Source organism: Pseudorca crassidens, chromosome 1, assembly GCF_039906515.1.
Source record: "Pseudorca crassidens isolate mPseCra1 chromosome 1, mPseCra1.hap1, whole genome shotgun sequence".
In the NCBI taxonomy this organism is placed as follows: Eukaryota; Metazoa; Chordata; class Mammalia; order Artiodactyla; family Delphinidae; genus Pseudorca; species Pseudorca crassidens.
Window position 1 is genome coordinate 149,425,550 of NC_090296.1, and position 20,075 is coordinate 149,445,624.

General features: G+C 49.6%; 1 protein-coding gene across 2 annotated transcripts in view; it reads right to left on the minus strand.

Moving 5' to 3' along the window:
- The window catches only part of ARNT2 (aryl hydrocarbon receptor nuclear translocator 2), a 199,352-nt gene extending 185,240 nt beyond the window's left edge, over nucleotides 1-14,112 (minus strand). Inside the window, exon 1 of one of the 2 annotated variants that reach the window (XM_067698654.1) lies at nucleotides 13,629-14,112. In XM_067698654.1, the coding sequence (XP_067554755.1) occupies nucleotides 13,629-13,659 (31 nt within the window). In that variant the 5' untranslated portion in view covers nucleotides 13,660-14,112. The remainder of the gene's footprint in view (nucleotides 1-13,628) is intronic. The other variant, XM_067698659.1, reaches the window with a different exon arrangement.
- Between the last annotated feature and the right edge of the window lie 5,963 nt (nucleotides 14,113-20,075).

Sequence of the window (20,075 nt, forward strand, 5' to 3'; positions counted from 1 at the left end):
TGTGTGACTGCGCCACCTAGTGGTAGACGGGCCTAACAGCTCCTGCGCGAACATTCAGCCTGAATGACTCGGGGGAGGAGCTGCCCTCTGCAAGACTGTAAATGCTTGAAGGCACAGACTGCGCCGTTCTTTCTAACCAGTATAATCCCAGCACTTAAGCACCATGATTAATAAAGGGCATACAGTTAATGAATATTTGTTGAATGGATGAAGACGAATGAATAAACTTGAACAAAGGAGACACACGTCTTAACTCCTAGTCTGTCCACAAAGTGTTGTGCAAAACTGAAATGTCTTGGGATGCAGCCTGAGGCCCAGTGGCGCCAGTTCAAGAGGTGGACGGAGACAGGGGCACCAAGCCACCACCTGCAGAGGCCACTTCCAGGCGCCCAGGCACCGTGCCTGAGGTCACAGCAGCCCTAGGCATTCAACAGGGGACCCTCTTGGGTGGTCAGCCCATCCCAGTCTGTCCAGAGTATGAAGAGGCCGGGAGGGAGACTTGTTCTAGGGCGATGGGACCCTTCCCCCACCCCACTATGCCAGTGAGAACAGGGAGCAGAGAAGTGGGGGGCAGGGCATTACACACTGGTCTGCACTTAGGGGCAGGACCAGGGCAGAAAGTCTAGCAAACAGGGAGGGATGGCGAGAAGGACAGTCACAACACGACAGGAGGGAAAAGCCTGGAGTCCAGCAGGGTGGGGGAGGGACTGTCCCTGTGGCGCATGTACTTCTTCCCAGGGCTGTAAGGAACACAGGCAGGGCGAGGACTTCCCCAGCATTGAGCCTGGGAGGAGGAATACTGGAGCGGGGACAGCTTGCGATCCCCACATGCACAGAAGAGCCCTGGTAACATCAGACTGCCTGCTTTCATAAGCACATTTGGTTATTTGTTCCCCAAGTTTTCCCTGCCCAGCTGGAAAGATGCCCTTCACTTCTGAGCCCTGGGCCCTGTTCTGCGCCCCCGTGAAAAACAATTACAGGGAGCAAAGTCACCGCTGACCCAGTGTGTACCATGTGCCAGGTCCCATCCCAAAAGGTGTTAAACAGAACCATCTAATCCACAATGCAACCGAATGAGGTGCACCACTGTACATGTGAGGAGGCAGCGGCCACGAGAGGGTAACCAGCCAGCCCACGAGCCATGGTCACCGCATCCTCCGTGGCCTGCCTCGAGCCCGGGGGGCAGTGTTCTGCTCACCTCTGAATCCTGAGCACACAGCACAGTCAGTGCTCAATGAAGAAGTCACCGCATTTCACAGATGGGAAAACTGAGGCCTTTGCCTCTACTGTCCCCTAGTCGATGGTGTTCACATCGTCACCACTCACACAGTAGAGGAGTCTGGGTTTTTAAATACTTGTAGCAAGGTGACCCAGCATGAGCTACTGCGGTGACCCGAACATTTCCAATCTCTCTGGTTCCTTTGGGTCTTTGACGCAAAGGAAGGGGGAGCTGGGAGGGAAAGAAGGACCAAGGGAGAGAGGGAGGAAGGGAGGAAGGACAAATGGAAGCAAGGAGGAGAAGATGAAGGAGGAAGAGAAAGAGACATAGGGAGAAAGAAAGAAGGGAGGAGGAGGTAGAGGGAAGGGGGGAGGACGAAGATTCTCAGATCTTGGGGAAAAACTCAGCAAGTTTCTGCAGGCAAATTATGCACCCAAAATATCTGATTTTTAAGTCACTAGGTCTTTCTTTATGAAGTCACAGTAAAATGCAAACTTGTTTTTAAGTGGACTATAGAAGAAACAGCAGGGGACTTCCCTGGTGGTCCAGTGGTTAAGACTCCACGCTTCCAATGCAGGCGGCCCGGGTTGGATCCCTGGTCGGGGAGCTAAGATTTCACATGTGGTGCAGCCAAAAAAAAAAAAAAGCAGCAGCAAATTCACTTCCTAAAGTAAACACAAATACACATCTAAACCTGGATATGCACCAGCCACAAAGAGTAGGACAAATCACACACTAATTACTGTTTGAAGGAAGATCCGATTCTTAATTGCAGTGTGTTTCAGGCACTGTACATGAGTAACTGACCTGAAAAGCTTCCCAATCTGTATGTTAGGAAAGTTGGTAATTAAACACTTCAACTTCCTATTGACTTTATTAGAGATATGATCATCCTTACACAGTTAGATTATAATTATTTTATTTGTCAAGTGAAGTTGATATTTAGTTAGGAAACTGTTATCCTCACAGGCTTTAAAAAAAAACCCCCAAAACACTGGGACCTGCACTTGACAAGGAGCATCTGAAGCTACCTATATATGGTGTATAGAACCCAAAGAGGTTTGCCAAGCACGTAGGGAATGGCACGTGGAACCACTAATCATCCTTCCTTAGCTTTATCTGCACAGGACCTTGACTTCATCGACTCAGAGACTCGCTTTTAAGTAATGCCTGCTAAAAGCAGCCTTGTGATATAACATCACTTGGGGGGGGGGGGTTCTTGATAAAAATTTTAAAAGCAAAATCCCAACGTAATCGTGAGGCAACATCAAACAAAACCAAATTGAGGGATATTTTATAAAGGGACTGGCATGTACTCAGCAAAAATGTTACAGCCATGAAAGGGAAAAAAACAAACCAAAAAAGACAGCAATAATTCCAGAATTAAAGAAGACAAAGGGACATCATAACTTGTAATCCTGGTTTAAACCTGGAGCCAAAAAAAAAAAAAAAATGTTTTGGCTATGAAGAACAACGGTAAAATACGAATAAGGTCTGTGGCTTAGTTGATACTGTTATATTAATGCCAACTTCCTGATTTTTAAACATTTTTTAAAATATTTATTTAGGCTGCGCCGGGTCTTAGTTGCGGCACACGGGATCTCCGCTGCAGCATGCAGGATCGGTTTGGTTGTGGCATGCAGACTTCTTAGTTGTGGCATGCATGCGGGATCTAGTTCCCCGACCAGGGATCGAATCCAGGCCCCTGTATTGGGGAGCGCTGAGTCTTACCCACTGGACCACCAGGGAAGTCCCACTAACTTCCTGATTTTGATCATACATTGTAGCTCTGTAGGAGGATGTGCTAATTCTTAGGAACACACACTGAAGTATTTAGAATTAAAAGGGGCATCGTGTCTACCATGTATTCTCAAATTGTTCAGGAAAATAAAGAGAGAGAAAAACTGAAGAAATTGATTAGGCAAAGGTGGTGAATGTTAACACTTGAGGAATCTACGTGATGGGAATACAGGAGTTCTGTGCACTATTCTTGCAACTTTTCTGTAAGCCTGAAATTACTTCAGCGTAGAAAGTTACTAAAAACAGAAAAGGAACCTTGTAGTGGTCATGCTGCTTCTCATTGGTTCGCAATTTGAGGGACCTGGAGACCAATCCATTCATTCATTCATTCATTCAGTAATATTTATTAAGCACCTATTATGTGGCAGGCTTCATTCAGGCCACTGGGGATACCATAGTGAAAAAAGAAAATCCCAACTCTAAAAGGGAAATGAAGCAACTTGAGGTTTCTGGCAAATCCCCACTTGGATGCCTTGAACTCATGATGTCTTCAACTCAACATGTCCCATGACCAAGTCTGTCATCTCCCTGCCACCTCCACCAAAATACCAGGACCTCATCAACGTTCGCCGTCTTGGGAAACAGCACCCTACCCTTCCCGTGACTGAATTGGGAACCTAGCCACTGCCGCCTCTATCAGCTCAATCTGATCCATCATCTGGTTCTGTTGGCTTTACCTCCTAAGTATCTCAGGGATCCACCTGCTTCTCTCCATGTCCACTGCCACGTGGAGCAGGCCCCGGTGGTCCCCTCCCTGGACGGGGAGGATGGATGCCCTCACCAGGCCGGCCTGATTCAACAGCCAGAGGGATCTTTTCAAAATCCACCTCCCAGTACATCACAGCCCTGCTCACAACACTTCAATGGCTTCCTGTTGCATTTGGACACAAAGACACCTTTCTTTTTCCTGATACTTACTTAAATAATACCCTCGTGCATGTGACTGTTTAATAAACGGCCGACTCTCCCCACAGTGAGCTCCACGGGGGCCGGGACCGCGCCTGGCTTTGCACACCACTGTGAGCACGGAGTTGGCATTCAATTAATATTTGTTTAATTAGGTGGATAAGCAATTAAAATACTTAATGTCGGGCTTGGACCAGTGAATGGAGTGTGGTACCATTCACTGCCACAGGGGACCTGGGGGAGGCGGGCGTGGAGGAGGTGCTGGCTTTGCAAAACGTGAGGGAGAGGTGGACAAGACGCCGGGCAGGCAGCGGGAAACAGAGACCTGTGGTTTGTGAGGCTGACTTCAGGAAAAGGCACGTACTCTGGTGCTAAATCGAGCTGTGCGCCCCGAGCCATTCCTGTAACACAGGCTCTCTCTGCCCTTCAGGAGGAGCTGGGGGGCGGGGTCACATTCGCTCCTGCCCTCTAACAAGCCGCCCGTCATGTGCATAAAACTGTCCCGCCCCGCCTGCTGTGGACACTGGCTGAACACACGTGTGGCCAACCTACTTCGCTCAGCATCTCTCTACACGCCACCCCCAGCACTGGGCACCTCACCCTTGGTGCAGGGGTGGCAGAGGGGTGCCCGGGGAAGGCTGGCTGAAACAAATTAGAAGTTTTCTGATGTGAAATGCTTTCAAAGAGAGAGAACACAGCTGTGATCCTTGATCACATTCATTCATTTCATTCTTTCTGGGACTTGGAATCCATCAAGCATATCAAATGATGGCAAATGAGTCCAGACTATGCCTCGTTTTAAACCTGCTGATGTGATAGAAACATCAATGCTGTTCTAAAAATAATAATAAAAAATTCGGGCAGTTCTGTTATTTCACATTTAAATTAACTTCCATTACGGATATCATAATTTTCTGAGAAGTAGCATCTTGTTTCTAAAGCCACCATGTTTTCGTACTCTGAAGTGGTGGTCTCGGGGGCCAGCCCCTTCATTTCTGCCAGCTGTGTACCCCATGGAACTCCTGGGTTCCTTTCCCAGTTGCCGCTGCCCAGAGGCTTATGAGAAGTCCTGTCCGCACAGACCGGGGTTTCTCAGCCTGGCACTGGTGACATTTGGGGCTGGGTCATTCTTTGTTGTGGGAGCTGCCCTGTGCACTGCAGGATGTTTAGCAGTGTCCCTGGCCTCCACCCCCAAGATGCCACCTCCCACCCTACCTCCCCACCCACCCCTGATGCTGTAACAACCCGGAATGGCTGCCAGTCGATAAGCACTGTGTGGACACATCTCTGGCCCCCCTGGGCCAGGGTTCTTAGATGCTCTGCCACTTGGCTCAGAGTCTCCGAGAGAAGAAAGAGAATAGCATCTGATGACGGCTATGAATGAAATAAATGGGGGCAAAATGAACTTCGCTACTTGCTGTCGCCTCAAAGTCTGGAACCCAGCTCACGTATTGCTGTCTGTAAGGAGCAACCACGTGGCCCTCCTGATAAATAATCAATCATTTATCGATTCCAGTGGATTTTCCTTAACTGTTGTTAGGGCAGCTTGGCAGGCCAGACAGAAACCGGAGGGAAGTTGCATTTCTCAACAGGCAGAGAGCCTCTGATGGCCACGAGTAGGTCACTGTAGGTCCCCCAGGAGTGCCCCGGGTACAGAAGACTACCCTCCTCTCCTCTGGTCCCTCACTCGGCTACCAGCAAGGTACTTCACTGACCTGGCTCCCGGAAAGCTCTGAATCCACCCACTGAGCTTGCTTTTGGCTTGGGCCAACCCCCCGGGGTGCTCTTCACCCTGGACACAGTACCCCAGAATCGTCCCAGGCTGCCAACATCCAAGCCTTTCCTTTTGCTACCTGAGCCTGAGTGCAGAGGTGCCCAGTGCCACCTGCAGCTGGTCTCTATTTTTTCAGAGTTGTGGAAGAAAAGCAGGGATCATCAAAACCAAAAGCAAACACATTTGCCCTCCGTTATTAAAACGTCCTGAATCTGCATCTGAAGCGGCAGTAACTACCACAGCTTGCCTTAACGCCACAGAAGGCAGGCAGGAAGGACAACACCTTACCGCGCCCTGTGCTCTCTGAGTCTGGGGGCTGGTCAGCCAGGTGGTCTGGTGGGGGATGGATAGTTCAAACCAAGGAGGATGTGTGGACAACAGACAGGGATCAAAGGTTTCCAGGACAGTTATAGCACGTGTGTTTGGGAAGGCCACGTGAAAGAAGGGAACGCGTAAGGGCAGGGCTGGGTGCAGACAGAACCCGGGGGGCAGAGGGGAGCCTGGCGGGGGCTGCAGGGCCCTGCCCAGAGCTGGAAGCAGAGCATCTGAGCTCATGTCCATGTATGCCCTAGGGACCCCAGGTGAGTCTCTGAACCCCTTTGAGCCTCTGTGGAAAGCAATATAAAATAAAAACATACCAACCCACTTGGCTATGTAATTCCACTTCTAGCAGTTACCCTAAGGAAAAAAGTCATGTAATTATATTTTTACATACAGGGATGGACACTACAGTGTTGTGTATAATTTTGACAAATGGAAAAGCACTCCAAATATTACATGCCTAAATATGAGACTAAGTCAAAAAATTATGACAAGGCCATAAATCAGAACACTTCAGTATCTCTGGTAAGATACACTGTTCCTATTAATGAAGGTGGAAAAAAATGATATGTTCTGAACAATTCTATTTTGTGTTGACTTATGACGTTTTTTAAAAAGTCTGTAACAACATATGCAAAACTCTTAATAGTGGGTAGTAGAACTATCTCGGCACTTATGTACAGTTTCCAAATTTTTCATAATCCACACGTATCTTTCTTGTTGTATTCAGGAGGAAAAGTGATTATGGGGAAGAAAGAAGCCAACTCCTCAGCGGGGGCTAGGAGAAGACCCCTCCCGGGCTCTGCTTAGCTGCTCTCACAACACAACTGGAGCAGTAAAAGATGCCCCATGTTACTGTACAATGTACAAGAGCAGGAATTACCTACTTGTGAACATTTTTGCTTCTTTGTGGATTTCCCTGAAAAATGTTCCAATTGTTACAGTCAGTCTCGAAAGCCACGCAGACTCTACTTATTTGCAAAGGGTCTTGCTTCCAACTCCAGGGCCTGTGGCCCCTCAATGCTGCCTTTCTGGGACCTGTGTCAGCCCCTCCGGGGGGGCAGTTGGATGGAGAGCCAGCCCGGGGGACCTTATCTGTAACTGCCGGTGATTACACAAGCCATAGCAACAGTTTCACACACAGAGCAGAAGGCCCCAAAGGGGAGGACCTTTGTGGGGCTTTCACAGGGTGGGGATACGGGTCTTCCACCACTACCAGCTGGTCTCCAGGCTACTACCAGTCTGCCCTGCCCTCCTTCTGGGAAGACGGATAATATCTGTGTTTCCAAGGCCTTATTATAAAGTCTAGAGGCACTGCTGTGGGGACAGATTATTCTGGTAGGATTTTCAGATCAAAATCAGTTCCCACCAATAAAAATCAGAATCTGGATTAGACAGCACTGGTGTGTTTGGTTTCAAAGACCCACAGATACAGTGCACATGCTTTCTTTTCTTCAAGGTGGGCATTTCAAGGCAGTCACATACAAAACTGTGATGCAACTGTCTGGCGTCCAGACATTCACTCATCAGCAAACTTTCCCGCATGCCTTGCTGTACAGGAGGCAATATGGCGGATGCTGGGGCCACGTCAGCGACAGATGCCTTCCCTGCCCTCAGGGGGGCTCCCAGAGCTGCAGGACACACAGGCATGGATCAAACATCTAGGTGATTTACTGTTTCATTCCGCATGAGAGGAAGAGCTCCAACCCAAGTCCACCCTGCGGGGCCCTGGTGGAATGCATTACAGGCACACTTGATCTGGATAAAGGGGTCAGGAGGGCTTTCTCCAATGGAGTAAGAGTTCAAGCTGAGGCCATAAGGAAACAAAAGGAGTCGGATAGGGAAATGGTTAGGTGTGGGGAGCGGGTGGGAGAGAGGAGGAAGGGACAGGTGAGCACTTTATCATCCCAAGAAGAGGAACACGGCACAAGCAAAAGCCCTCAAGTGGGAAAGGGCTTGACTAGAAGCGGGAGTCCATTTCTATTCATTGAACAAGAAGTTCTGTGTGTTAAACTAGTGCATCAGCCTGACCTGCACGGCTCCTACCCGCTTCTGTGTGAAAGCGCCCTCAGCTCCTCACACAGCATATCCCATTCCTGGGCAACTCTGCTGGACATTCCTTTCCTAAGGACGGCCCAGCACAGAGCTGACACTGTGAGTGGAGTAATGCTTCTGGAAAAGATACAGAAATTCTTCTCCGTGCATCTTGGTGAATCTCGGCGCAGGCCGACAATGAAGCAGTAATGGAGGCACTGCTGGGGAACTGAGGGGATTTGGTCCAAGTGTTCCACTCTCCTTGATCTCACTTTCCCCAAGGAAAGCATTTAGAAAAGCTGCTCTTTACTTATTTCTCCAGCCCAGATCCCTTGGGCCCACACGGCCCTCGGTCTCCCAGCAGCTCCACCTCTGTGTCTCCTGGGCACCTGCACCCAACCGTCTAACGCAGGAGCCTCGAGCACACCCCACAGCCACGTGTGCCTCACTATCTTCCCATCACCTCCCACCACCCAGCTGTCAGGACAGAAAGCTGGGACTCATTCTTGACTCTTCCCTCCCCGTCAGCACCCTCTCCCAACCCTGTACCCTACAGTTACGGTGCTACCCGCAAAAAAGAGATGCTGCAGGTGCCCTGCCCGACTGCACGGATGGCCGAGGATACAACTAGTGCCCCTGGAGCTGCTCGGCATGGCGTCCTGGCCCCCAAATATATCTCAACTCCATCTCCTTCTCTCCACGCCCAATGCCACCCGCCGTCTACGTCAGCAATATCTAACGGGACCCTTGCTTCTCCGCTGTCCTCCTTCCAGTCTGCTCTCCAGACAGCAGCCACTGCGGGTGGGATCACGTGTCTCCACTGCTCAATACCCGTCTAGCTCTCTGTTGCTCTTAGACTCGAACCTCAACCCCATACCCCAATCCATGCCTCTCCGTGAGTGGTCTCCCACACCCCCGTCGCCCCTGCTCACCCACCATCCTCCCGCCACCCTGGCCTGTTCTGGCTCCTCGAACCAGCCCGGCTCTTCCCGACCTCAAGCTAGCACAGCTCCCCGTAACGGACACATACTAGTTGCTTAATAAATACTGACTGAGGAATAAATCAATCTCTTTTTTAGATATCACTCCTATCTTTTGACAAGTGCTAAAAGGCTGTTGGTTCATCACTGGGCGCCCTGGCACATGCCTAAAGGGCAAACTCTGTATCATTTTTTACTGGAAAAAGAGACCATATGTTTTACGTACAGGTGGTGAAGCAGCAAAATTGACTTTTTCTTAATGCACGGTATTTTACTAATTCTAAATGCAATCTTCTGAAACATCACTGAAATGGAGGAGCATTTTACCATTGATAGTACGTCATCATTGAACTGGCAGCAGTATTTTCCTGGAAGCACATAAAAGAATGATGTATCTTGCAATCAAGACTTCTAGAAAGCACGAAATGCACTGTGTAAAGACGTTGGACATGTATGTTCAGCTCGTTTGGGTGTTCCACCTCTAGCTGAGGCAGTGCTGCTGGGCAGCTTGCAATCACAGCTAGCATCTCTCCAAAGCTCTAACTCTACCCCATCGTTCTTGGGGGTCCATCTGGGTCCCTGAGAGCAATGAGAAGACAACCACTTGACGGTTCCCCAGACTTTCACAAATCCACCCACCCACACACCCACCCCCAGCTCTCTGAGACCCTTCCTAAATTCTCCATAGGCCAAACTCTCTCTTTTTGAGGGGCCCAGTTGCAGAAGCTACCTCCCTACAAAGCTTCCTCTCATGACACATACACACCTAGTCAAGTTCATTTCATTCCACCTTTTGTTATAAACCTGGTCTTGACGTCTCCCCTATTAGACTCAGAACTCCCAGAGGTTGAGGAAGGGGTGTTCACATTGCCCTCCGCCCTGCACAGTGTTTGGAAGGTCAAAGGTGTTCAATATGTTTGCTGAACCGACCCGAATATCCCTCCATCTAAGGCAATTTTTGCCAAGAATCTTCTGCACTATACAATCAATTCCAAACTAAAATGCCAGAGACCAGAAACCTGGAGGGGAAAAAAAATCTAATAGTTGATTTCAGAAAAAAGTAGAAATTCTAAATCTCTTAAAACATACCTCTGAAGTTTAAAAATGTGCAAGCCTTATTAACACTCTGCAAATACTCATTTCGGAGTGTGCTCCGATAATGCATAATTCCTAATGATCACTGGTCTGAATTTGAACCTGAGTCCCTCATGCTTAAGTTACACAAGATTAAGGTGGAAACAATGGAGTTGGGAAAACAGTCCCCTTCCGAACTGTGCCATTTCAGCTGCACGTACCCTTTCATGCATGAAACTAATTCAAACCTTCATTATTAAATACAAATCAGAAATGCTTAAAAATCACCCAAAGGAAGTGAAACAAATAATACATATATATGGAACAGAAGATTCTAGAGTTCCATTCTCTAGTCTAGAGGACATAAGTTCTTCCTATCTAGAAAGAATAGAGAAAATCAGCCACTACCATAATATTAGCAACGAAGGTAGGGGCTGCAATGACCTAGAAATAGGGAGGGGTCAGAGGCCCCAGGAGAGGGGAACCAGACCAGGAGTACTGCGGCAGATGCCATGAGAAGAACGTCCAGAAGACAAACCCTTCCTTCTCCAAAAACCACTCCTCCCCCAGAGTAACTGGTAGAATCTGAAAACCCAAACAGGGGACCTAGAAGGGGCAGGTTAGAGGTTTGAACCTGGCTCAGATCACCTGAATACATGAGAGCAGGAAGATTCCAACTTCACCTGTCATTACCTAGACCCCAGAGTGCCCCTGCCGTACATCACAGACAAGCATCATTGCAAATGGGTCTGCTGGTGTGCAGTGGTCAGCTGCAGAGAAAGGAACAAGTGGGTAGGGGTGGGGAAGTGATGGCCTGTCACCTTCGTACCCTGGACACAGATTAGCAGCAGAAATAAACCTCGGTGCCTCCCAGTGCATTTGCCTGAGTTCACTGAGCTCTTATTCTTTGCAAAGCAACAGCATCTGGGGAGAGGGGGGGAGGTGGGAGAAAGAGGAGGAGGCATTCAACCAAGCATCACATGACTCATGCCTCTGAGAGGTGGACTCTGGGTGTCCAGCTCGGGCACCTTGCCTCTCTTGGTGGCAAATTGCCAGGAAAAGTCTGAAACCTCTCTCTGGGCTCTAACCTTTAGCTGTATCCCTCGAAACTACACCCTTTCCCCAAAGAGGTTCGCGATTCACACGGTGAGAGAACAAGCTGCCCCACAGATCTGAGGGTTACCGCGGAGGGCCACTCAAAGAAAAGACGGGTGGGTAAGAGAAAAGGCGACCCCCTCAAGGAGTTTTCCCTTGAGAAGATCTCACCATGCTCAAGATCTCTGGTATCTCTGCGAACAGAGAAAAGACACAGACATCACTGTCCATCAAGCAAGCCAAATTATTTTATTATTTTGCAAATAATAAAAACAATGCCCTGCACTTGCTTGATTCAAGTGTCCCACAGTCCAAGGCACAGACATTCGTGTGCTCAGCACCGCCAAGCCCAGCAGCTGCCCCATATTTATTCCGTTAAGCTCACGGAACAAGGTTATGGACAAAACGCCTTAAACGGAGATGTAATGGTATGTACGTATATGTGTATATGTGTAAACATATATATATATAAAATGTACATTGCCTCTGATTTTATTCCTATTTCAAACATAAACCTACATTGGACTAAAATATCCTCATTTAACTTCCTTCGCTTTTTCTCATGTCATAACATTTAAATCGATCAAGTTGCTATTGATTTTTTTTTTTTTTTTGGCTATTGATTTTTAAGCAGCTGAACAGGTTGAAATGGCAGGCTTCAGTCGCAAGCAAACTGGCACAGCTGTTTTCAAACAGCGTCTGGACAGGGAACTCATCTGTTCTTCCAAGACTCCCTACTTTGCTAAGGCAACCTCCGTCCTTGGAACTACTGAGGCTCTTCACCTCGGTGTCTCCATGGACACCCCACCTCAGTGCCTCCTAGGCCACCCCCTTTACCCTTACCCCCAATCTAAGCAGTGCAAGTCTGAGATCCTCCACCTGCCCAATGGTGCTGTCCTTCCTCTTTCTGTTCCAAGCCAGCGCCGCTAAGTCTCACCTCCCCAGCACCTGCCTCATTTTGACCCCGTCTCCCCGCCTCCAGTCTTGCTGCCTCCTTTCCATGGTACCTCAACTTAGCTGACAAATTAATCTTCCACAAGTACTGTGACCATGTGGCTACCCTATTCAATACCACAGAGAACTCTCTCATAACGTGTAGGGCAAGAGCCCATACTCCTTAGCCTGTCCTTCAAAGCCCTCTAAAGCCTGGCCACTGCCAAACCAGTCTGTGTGATATTCCGCTGCTCCCTTATACCCCTAATGCTCCAACCACCCACTGGCATCTACACATGCTCAGAGTAAGTCCACCATAGCTCACGCCATCCCTTGTACCTGCAAGTCGCTTCAGCGCCGGGCTCTGTGTATTCAAACCTTCCAGTTCTTCAAACTCCAGTTTTAAAATGTCCAACCTCCAAAAGCCTTTCCCTTACCACTTTAGATGGAAGGAATCCTTCACTTCTAACTCGTACGACACATTTTTTTTCTTTGCTAGGCATTGTGGGTGTTCACCCTCCCACCCACCCCACGACCTCCCTCTACGGGGAACTCCCTGACCGCTGGCCTCTCTCTTACTCTCCCTGCATCCTCCACAGGGATCTAACACCATGTCATGGCGAGAGCAGTCACTGCACAGCACCCAAAACTTTGTAGCAGTCTGTCTAGGTGTCCCCCTTTCCATTCTCGGACATCCTTCAGGCTGTCCTATTCACAAGGTAGGGCATTTTCCCAACTAAAATAGAATTTCTCTGCTGCAATTCCAAAGCAGGTCAATATTCCCACCTGATCATGAACTCTTCCCATTTTTTGAAATCTGCCCATTGAGCACAGTTGTCATAGACGGCACCCTGAGAACACGTCAGCCTTAGAAAGCAGAGGATGTTGAACCGGCCTGGGCTTCTCCACGCTGCGTTTCTACAGACTGTGTGTGTGTGTCCATTGAAGATCAGGATACATAGTAGCTAGTCGCAAAGGGCTCAAAGGACCAGCGCTTGGGGAGCGGGGCGGGCAGGGGAGCATCCGGGGAGTTCCACCCTGTTGAATCCTGGGTCCAAACTTTTCCCTCGGTCAACGCGGTACCCTCCTACCCGCCCCGACCGGCAGACGCCTGATGCCACAGGGGCCGCAACAGGAAGAGAAAAAGGCGTCGGATGGGGGAGGCAAAGCTGGGTATTTTCGGAACTTAAGTGGATCGTGGACTGGCCCTTCTGGTTCCCAGGGAGGCGAGGCCAGCGTCCGCCGCCCGCGGGTAGGAGCTGGCGCGTCCTGGAAACCGGGATGGGGCAGAGATTGGGATGAAGATGCCGCGGCTGGTGCTGATGCTGAGGCTGCCGCGCAGAATGACAGCCGCTCCCCCCACCCTGCCCCAGGAGGTGTCGAGCGCCCGGTTCCGCGCTCCCGGGGGCGCTCGGCGCACTCAGTCCCTCCGGCCCACTCCGGCCCCGGGCAGGGCCTGCGGGCTGCCATGGGGCCCGCGGCCGCTACTCACCCGGAGGGTTGACCGCCGCCGGGGTTGCCATCTTGCTCGGAAGGCTCGGCGCGCGCCGGGCGGGGACGAGGAGGGGCGGCGCGGAGCCGGGCGCCCCACCCGGGGCAGGCGAGGCCAGCGCAGGCCCAGGCGCCGCCGCCGCCGCCACCGCCACCACTGCCACACAAAGGACGGCGCGGGCGGGCGCTGCCTCCGCGCTCTCCCGCCGCCGCGGCCGCCCGCCGCCCCCGCCTTTATCGCCTCCGCCCCCTCCTCGGCCTCCTCCTCCCGCTTCAGCCTTTGTCACGCGGCGGGGGTGCCGGGCCGCGGCTCCCCCGGCCAGGCCGCAGCACCGCGAGACTTGGGGCCGCGGGCGGGTGGGGCGACCCCCGAGTCTGGGGCCGCCCCCTCGGGCCCGCGCAGGTGCCCAGGCTCGAGCCGGAGGCACGCCCCCTCCCTTGTCGCTGGGTCCGGGTCTCTCCCACCCCCGGGTGTCCGGGACGCATCACGGAGGGGCGCTGTCCCCAGGCCAGAGGGCCGGGGCGGAGAAGGTGGGGGGGGGGGCAACCTCTTAAGATGCAGAGGGACGCGGGTCTCGGAGACGGAGAGAAACAAAGGCGCCCCAGTGCTGCCCACTTAGCATGCCAGGGCCGTGCGGCTCCCGCGGCTAGAGACGCCCAAGGCCACGGGCACCTCCAAGGCCACGGCCACGGACAGCTGACGAGCGCACTCAGCAAATACCCTGGCAGAGGCAGCCGGCCCGGGAATTTGTGGATGATTTGGCTTTGAGAAAGGCTCTCAGCTCTGCTTTCCTTCTTGCGCGGTGGCTGTCATTGGCTATCACCTGAAGTTCTTGCAGGAGCCTTATGCGACCACCTGAGCATTTAAAAGATTCTCTAAATGCTTTTGTCGGCATATCCTGGTAAAGTTAGGCTGTAGGGAGCTTGGAGGGATTGTTTCTCTGCCAGACGGTAGGCTGGTTCTTAGGAAGAAGACTGGCACCCTAGTGGGTGCCCCGTGCAGGTTCCATGGAAGAGTGAACACATCCCAGTGAGAGCCACAAAGGGCAAGATGGCCCCTAAATGTAGACATGTTTGCAAAAACATCGGACTGTCTTAAATCCTTACGAAGAAGCATTTGGAGGGGTGGGTAGAGAAAAAATGCTTGGGGTATATTTTCGCATAAGCATTGTCTTCCGGAGAGTATTTGACACTACTGATTTGACTAACACGTGCTTAATATTAATTTTTTATCGATTCCACGAAACTGAATGTCTGTTGTGTGCCTGGCACAAAGCTAGGCATTGGCCAGACCGTGGAAAGAGAGCCACAGGGGCTCTGCCCTCCCTGGACTTCTAACGTATTTGCATTCAAGAAGCACACAGCTGCCTGGGGCACTTTGTGGTCACTGGTGAATGAATGAGGCCAGAGAGAGGGTGGAGTGATCAAGAAAGCACAAACTAGGCCGTGAAGAAATGAGCAGAATGTGGAGAGGTGGAAAAGAAAGACACTTCAGGTGAAGACTTAAGGCATGTGTGCATCCGGCATCACGATGGGCCAGCTCCAGACAGATAACGAGAGGGAGAGAGAGAGCAACTCGGGTACCAGCTGGGACCACCCCCAGCCAAGTAGCTGCCCCTGATTTCCCCAGCATCAGTCAAATGAGAGCTCAGGCTCTCTTCCACATACTCCCAACCGGCAACACCCTCAAAGACCCATGTGCACTTAATAAATACGCGGTCCACCTGACTGAAGATTTGTTAGGGGAAGTGGAAGAGGAGGCTTATTGCACTCCCCAAGCAAGGTAAAAATCCACCTTCAATGTTTCCGCTACCCAGAACGATCCCCTTTTAGGAGCCGCTCCCCACTGGCAGTTCTGTCTGTGGTGGCGCATCTTTACATAGCCCCCAGCATCACTGTACCCCTGCTCCCACCAAGCTCTTTGCATTCTCCAACTTTCCACACCCCTCAGAGGTAATCGAGGCCCTCTCCTTGGTGTTCACGCATCGTCCACATGTGGCTCACTTTGGTATTATCTCCAAGCAAATACATTTTTAATAGTCTCCCTAAAAAATAAAAGTGTAGTGAACATGACCATTACAGCTGCACGCACACATATATTTAACTGTGTTGCTGCCCTCTGCCCATTTTTCTAAAACGTTGCTCTGCAGATATCTTTAATCCTTCTTCTTGCATTTGTCCATGGCAATAAAAGGTAGAATATGGACAGCTACAAGAGGCTGGGACACTTACCATGGTCTGCTTGGAGTCTGCCGTGCTGCGGTTTTCAGTAAGTAATAAATATGTCTGCGTTTGAACAGAGAAGGAGGCATTTCATCCTCTCCCCCAGTGACTACATCTTAGATCCTCTCCCCCAGTCACTACATCTTAGAGGTGGAAGGGACCTTTGGCACCATCCAATTCAGCCCCCAGAGGCTGCAGATAAGGAAACTGAAGCTCAGAGTAGGGAAGTGACTTTCCCAAGGTCACACAGCTCAGTAGCCAAACAAGACTTGGAATTGAGTCACCCACAATGCTGGGATTTGGTGGGGGCGGGGGTGGAGGGGTGGAATGGGCAGGGTTTTGTGAAGGGATAGAGGAGTGGGTGATTTGGGCCCTCACCATCTCTCTTGTCTCTCAGTGTTAAATAGGTAACTACCCAGAAACATCGATTGTGGATGCAAACCCCCCACTCTTAAGTAAGCAGTCTGAAATGGAGCAGTTAGTCATTGTTGAATACTGAGTGTCGTTTGCACAGTACAGTGGTCTTGTGCTAATTATGAGAGCTAGTAGACTGTGACCGGTTGACAGGATCAGGAATTCCACTCAATGTTTAAACAACCTAGAACTCTTTTAAATTCCAAAGGAGGCTATTGCTTTCGAAGCTGAGATTTGCATTTTTTTTTTTTAATTAACGCTGAACCGCTGGGCCCATAGCACACGATTCTGGGTACGGTATTCCCAGAAATGACTCGGGGTGTAGGCCACAGTGCTGATAACACTAGGTAGGGGGAAGAGATCACCTTGCCTCTGCTTCGTATCCCTTTGATATAAGAGACAGGACTCCCACTGTATAATGTATAATGATTCCAAGAATTGTTATCTTCTTTTAACTTTAACATAGCAAGAGACCAGGAAGCATGACATGAAAATGTATACAGCAAATGCTACTAGAAATTCAAGAAGGAACTGACAAAAAGCACAGTGGCAGCGCAGGCTAAGCTCTTTCTGGTTGTTGACGGAACAACAACAAATGCTAATGTAAGATGTTGATGTGCGGTTTGTTGTCTACTCTCAGCCGTAGTGCGGGACCGTAAGACTCTGCTCCGCTAGCCTGAGCACAACTCTTCCTCTTAGCATGGGCCAGAGTCACCCGGCCCCAAGGGGAAAGCATGTGGCTATGACTGAGTGGGCTTGGAGACAATGACTAGACCATAATGGGACAGGCATAGTCTTCCTCCCTGGAGATGTCTGTCTCTTGGGAGTTGCTCTCATCCTAAGGCCTGAACTTCTTTAGGTACTGGTGAAACATGAGGGAAGGGGGCAACCATTAAAAGAACGACATAGCCGTAGAACGCGACCAAAACTGGTTAGAACCAACGAGATCCAAGGTGGCAGAAGATCTGACTTCCAGTGGACCTTGAACCTCATTATACGTTCATTGTAATGCATTAACATAAGCTAAGTGACACACCAACCAGCGCCATGATAGTTCCAAGGCCAAGTTCAAAGACCAAAAAGTAGGCAGTGGCCCAATTCCTGTAAATCCCCGCCCCTTCCCCCAAATAGGTGGAATAATCCTCCCCCTCATTAGCCTACGAAATTACCCAGCCCATAAAAACTAACCACGCCATATTTCGGGGCCTCTCGCCTTCTGAGGTGGCCCACACGCTGCCTGTGGAGTGTGTTTCTCTCTAAATAAATCCACTTCTTACCTACCACTTTGTTTCTCACTGAATTCTTTCTGCAACGAGACATCAAGAACCTGAGCTTCATTAAGTCCTGAGACCGGGTGTGTGATCTCTGTTAAAAGGCCATGGGTTCCTCTAGCACTGCTGATGGGAATGTAAATGGATATGAACGCTGTGGAGAACAGTATGGAGGTTCCTTTAGAAACTAAAAATAGAATTACGATATGACCCAGAAATCCCACTACTGGGCATATACCCAGAGAAAACCATAATTCAAAAAGACACATGCACCCCAGTGTTCATTGCAGCACTATTTACATTAGCCAGGTCATGGAAGCAACCTAAATGCCCATCGACAGACGAATGGATAAAGAAGATGGGTACATATATACAATGGAATATTACTCAGCCATTAAAAGGAACGAGATTGGATCACTTGTAGAGACATGGATGGATCTAGAGACTGTCATACAGAGTGAAGTAAGAAAGATAAAAACAAATATCATATATTAACGCATATATGTGGAACCTAGAAAAATGGTACAGATGAACCAGTTTGCAGGGCAGAAATAGAGACACAGATGTAGAGAACAAACGTATGGACACCAAGGGGGGAAAGTGGCGGGGGCGGGTGGTGGTGCTGTGATGAATTGGGGGGATTGGGATTGACATATATACACTGATAGGTATAAAATGGATAACTAATAAGAACCTGCTGTATAAAAAAATAAATAAAATAAAATTCAAAAATAAAGACTGTGGGTTCAAGTCCCAGTCTGGGTGGTGGCCGGGTTCGAGTCCCAGTCTGAGTTCCACAGTTTTACTGGGGCAGCACGTGCTTGCCCTTGCCCTTTTGCTGACTTGCTGGTGGCATCTGGACTGGCCTCATCTACCACGTAAAGCAAAGACAGCCTAGCAGGGTAGACTCTCAGCTGCTCTGGCCTCCAAAGCCAGACAGCCCATGTTCAGATCTCAGCAGCTCTACTCACCTGCTGTGGGAGTTAAACGCTCTGTGCCTCAGTTTCGTCATCCATGAAACAGAGACAATGGAGCGCATTCACCTGAGAGGAATTTTGTGGGAATTAAACGAGTTAATATTTATAGAAAGCTTAGAACATTATCTGGCATGTGGTTGGTATAACTTACTTGTTGATATTTTTGCTGTTATCAGAGAGGTAAGGTTCAATAGCCTAGGGTAAGATGGGGTAAATTGGAAAAGAAAAAAAAGGAATTCAAAACCACAGCAACTCCCCAACTCATATTGGCTCAAAGGAGAGACCTTTCATGAGACGCTAAATACACCCAGATAATACACAAAGTGAGCAAAACACAGAAGACAGGGATCCAGTTAGACCTCAGGGAAACTGGGAACAAGCATCCGAACATTGCCAGGACTCACTGTGCCCATTTTTCTCTTCTCCTCTTCTTTGTGGGTCATTCCTTCTCACTACACACCACCTTCCTCCACACGGTGCAGAACATAGCTCCTGAAATGTAGAGATGAAACTCCCTGGCTCCCACGAACAGAGAGCAGCTGAGGCTGGCCCTGGCTTGGATGCCTACCTCTAGCCCAGCCGTGCCCAGGAGGCAGGTGACCTTGACTGTCCCACCTTGGGATAGGAGACCTGATCATGTGAGAAGAACGCAGCTCCTGATGAAACCTTGTGGCTGGAGCCACAAAGAAGCAGCGCTCAAAAACACGGGGATGCTGTTCCGAGAGAAGGATGAAAAGGCTAGGGGACGTACCCATGGACGGCCACTGCAAAGTGGGTAAGCGTTAAAGAAAGACAAAAAAATTAACAAGGAGGAATGCAGAAGGGGATTTAGCAAGCCCCAAAAGAAGCACTCACCAGTTACTCCAAGGGCTAAGCCTTTGGAAAGGACCTTCGTGTATCCGCTCCACCTACCTATCCATTTGACCTCTGACACTCACTCTCCACCCCCCACCAACAATTATGCTCCAGTATAGTCCAGTACTTGTCATTTCCTACACACAACATAATGCTTCCTTTGCCCCTCCCCCATGACCTTCTCACTCATCGGTCACCATTTGTTGATTGGCTTCTCCCTTCCAAGCAGTGACTCCATGACTTCTTTCATGGAGGGGCTCCATGTCCCTCCTTTTCCTTTACTTTAGCATATATCTCGCTGTACTGGGGTTGATTTTTTTATATGTTTTTTGCTTCATTAAGCTGTGAGCTACTGCCTTCATTTTTCTTTTTTTTTTTTCTCCTTTGGTACCTAGCTCATATCCTGACCCATAAGAAGTATTCTAATATTTATGGAGTGAGTGGTTGAGTATCTTATCAGACATGAGTGATCATATAACCCACCATGCCTCCCCAATGTGACTGTCTTGACAGGATACACAGAACGAAATGTTGCTTCTCTCTGCAACATCTTACACGTTTCCAGCGATAGGGAACCCCAGCAGCTCTATCTTTTAACTCCTCTTGGCTGGGTTTTTATTTTTAATTTCCTGCTATAGTTCTTTTTCTTTCTTTTTTTAAATTAATTTTTATTGAAGTATAGTTGCTTTACAATGTTGCGCTTTTCTG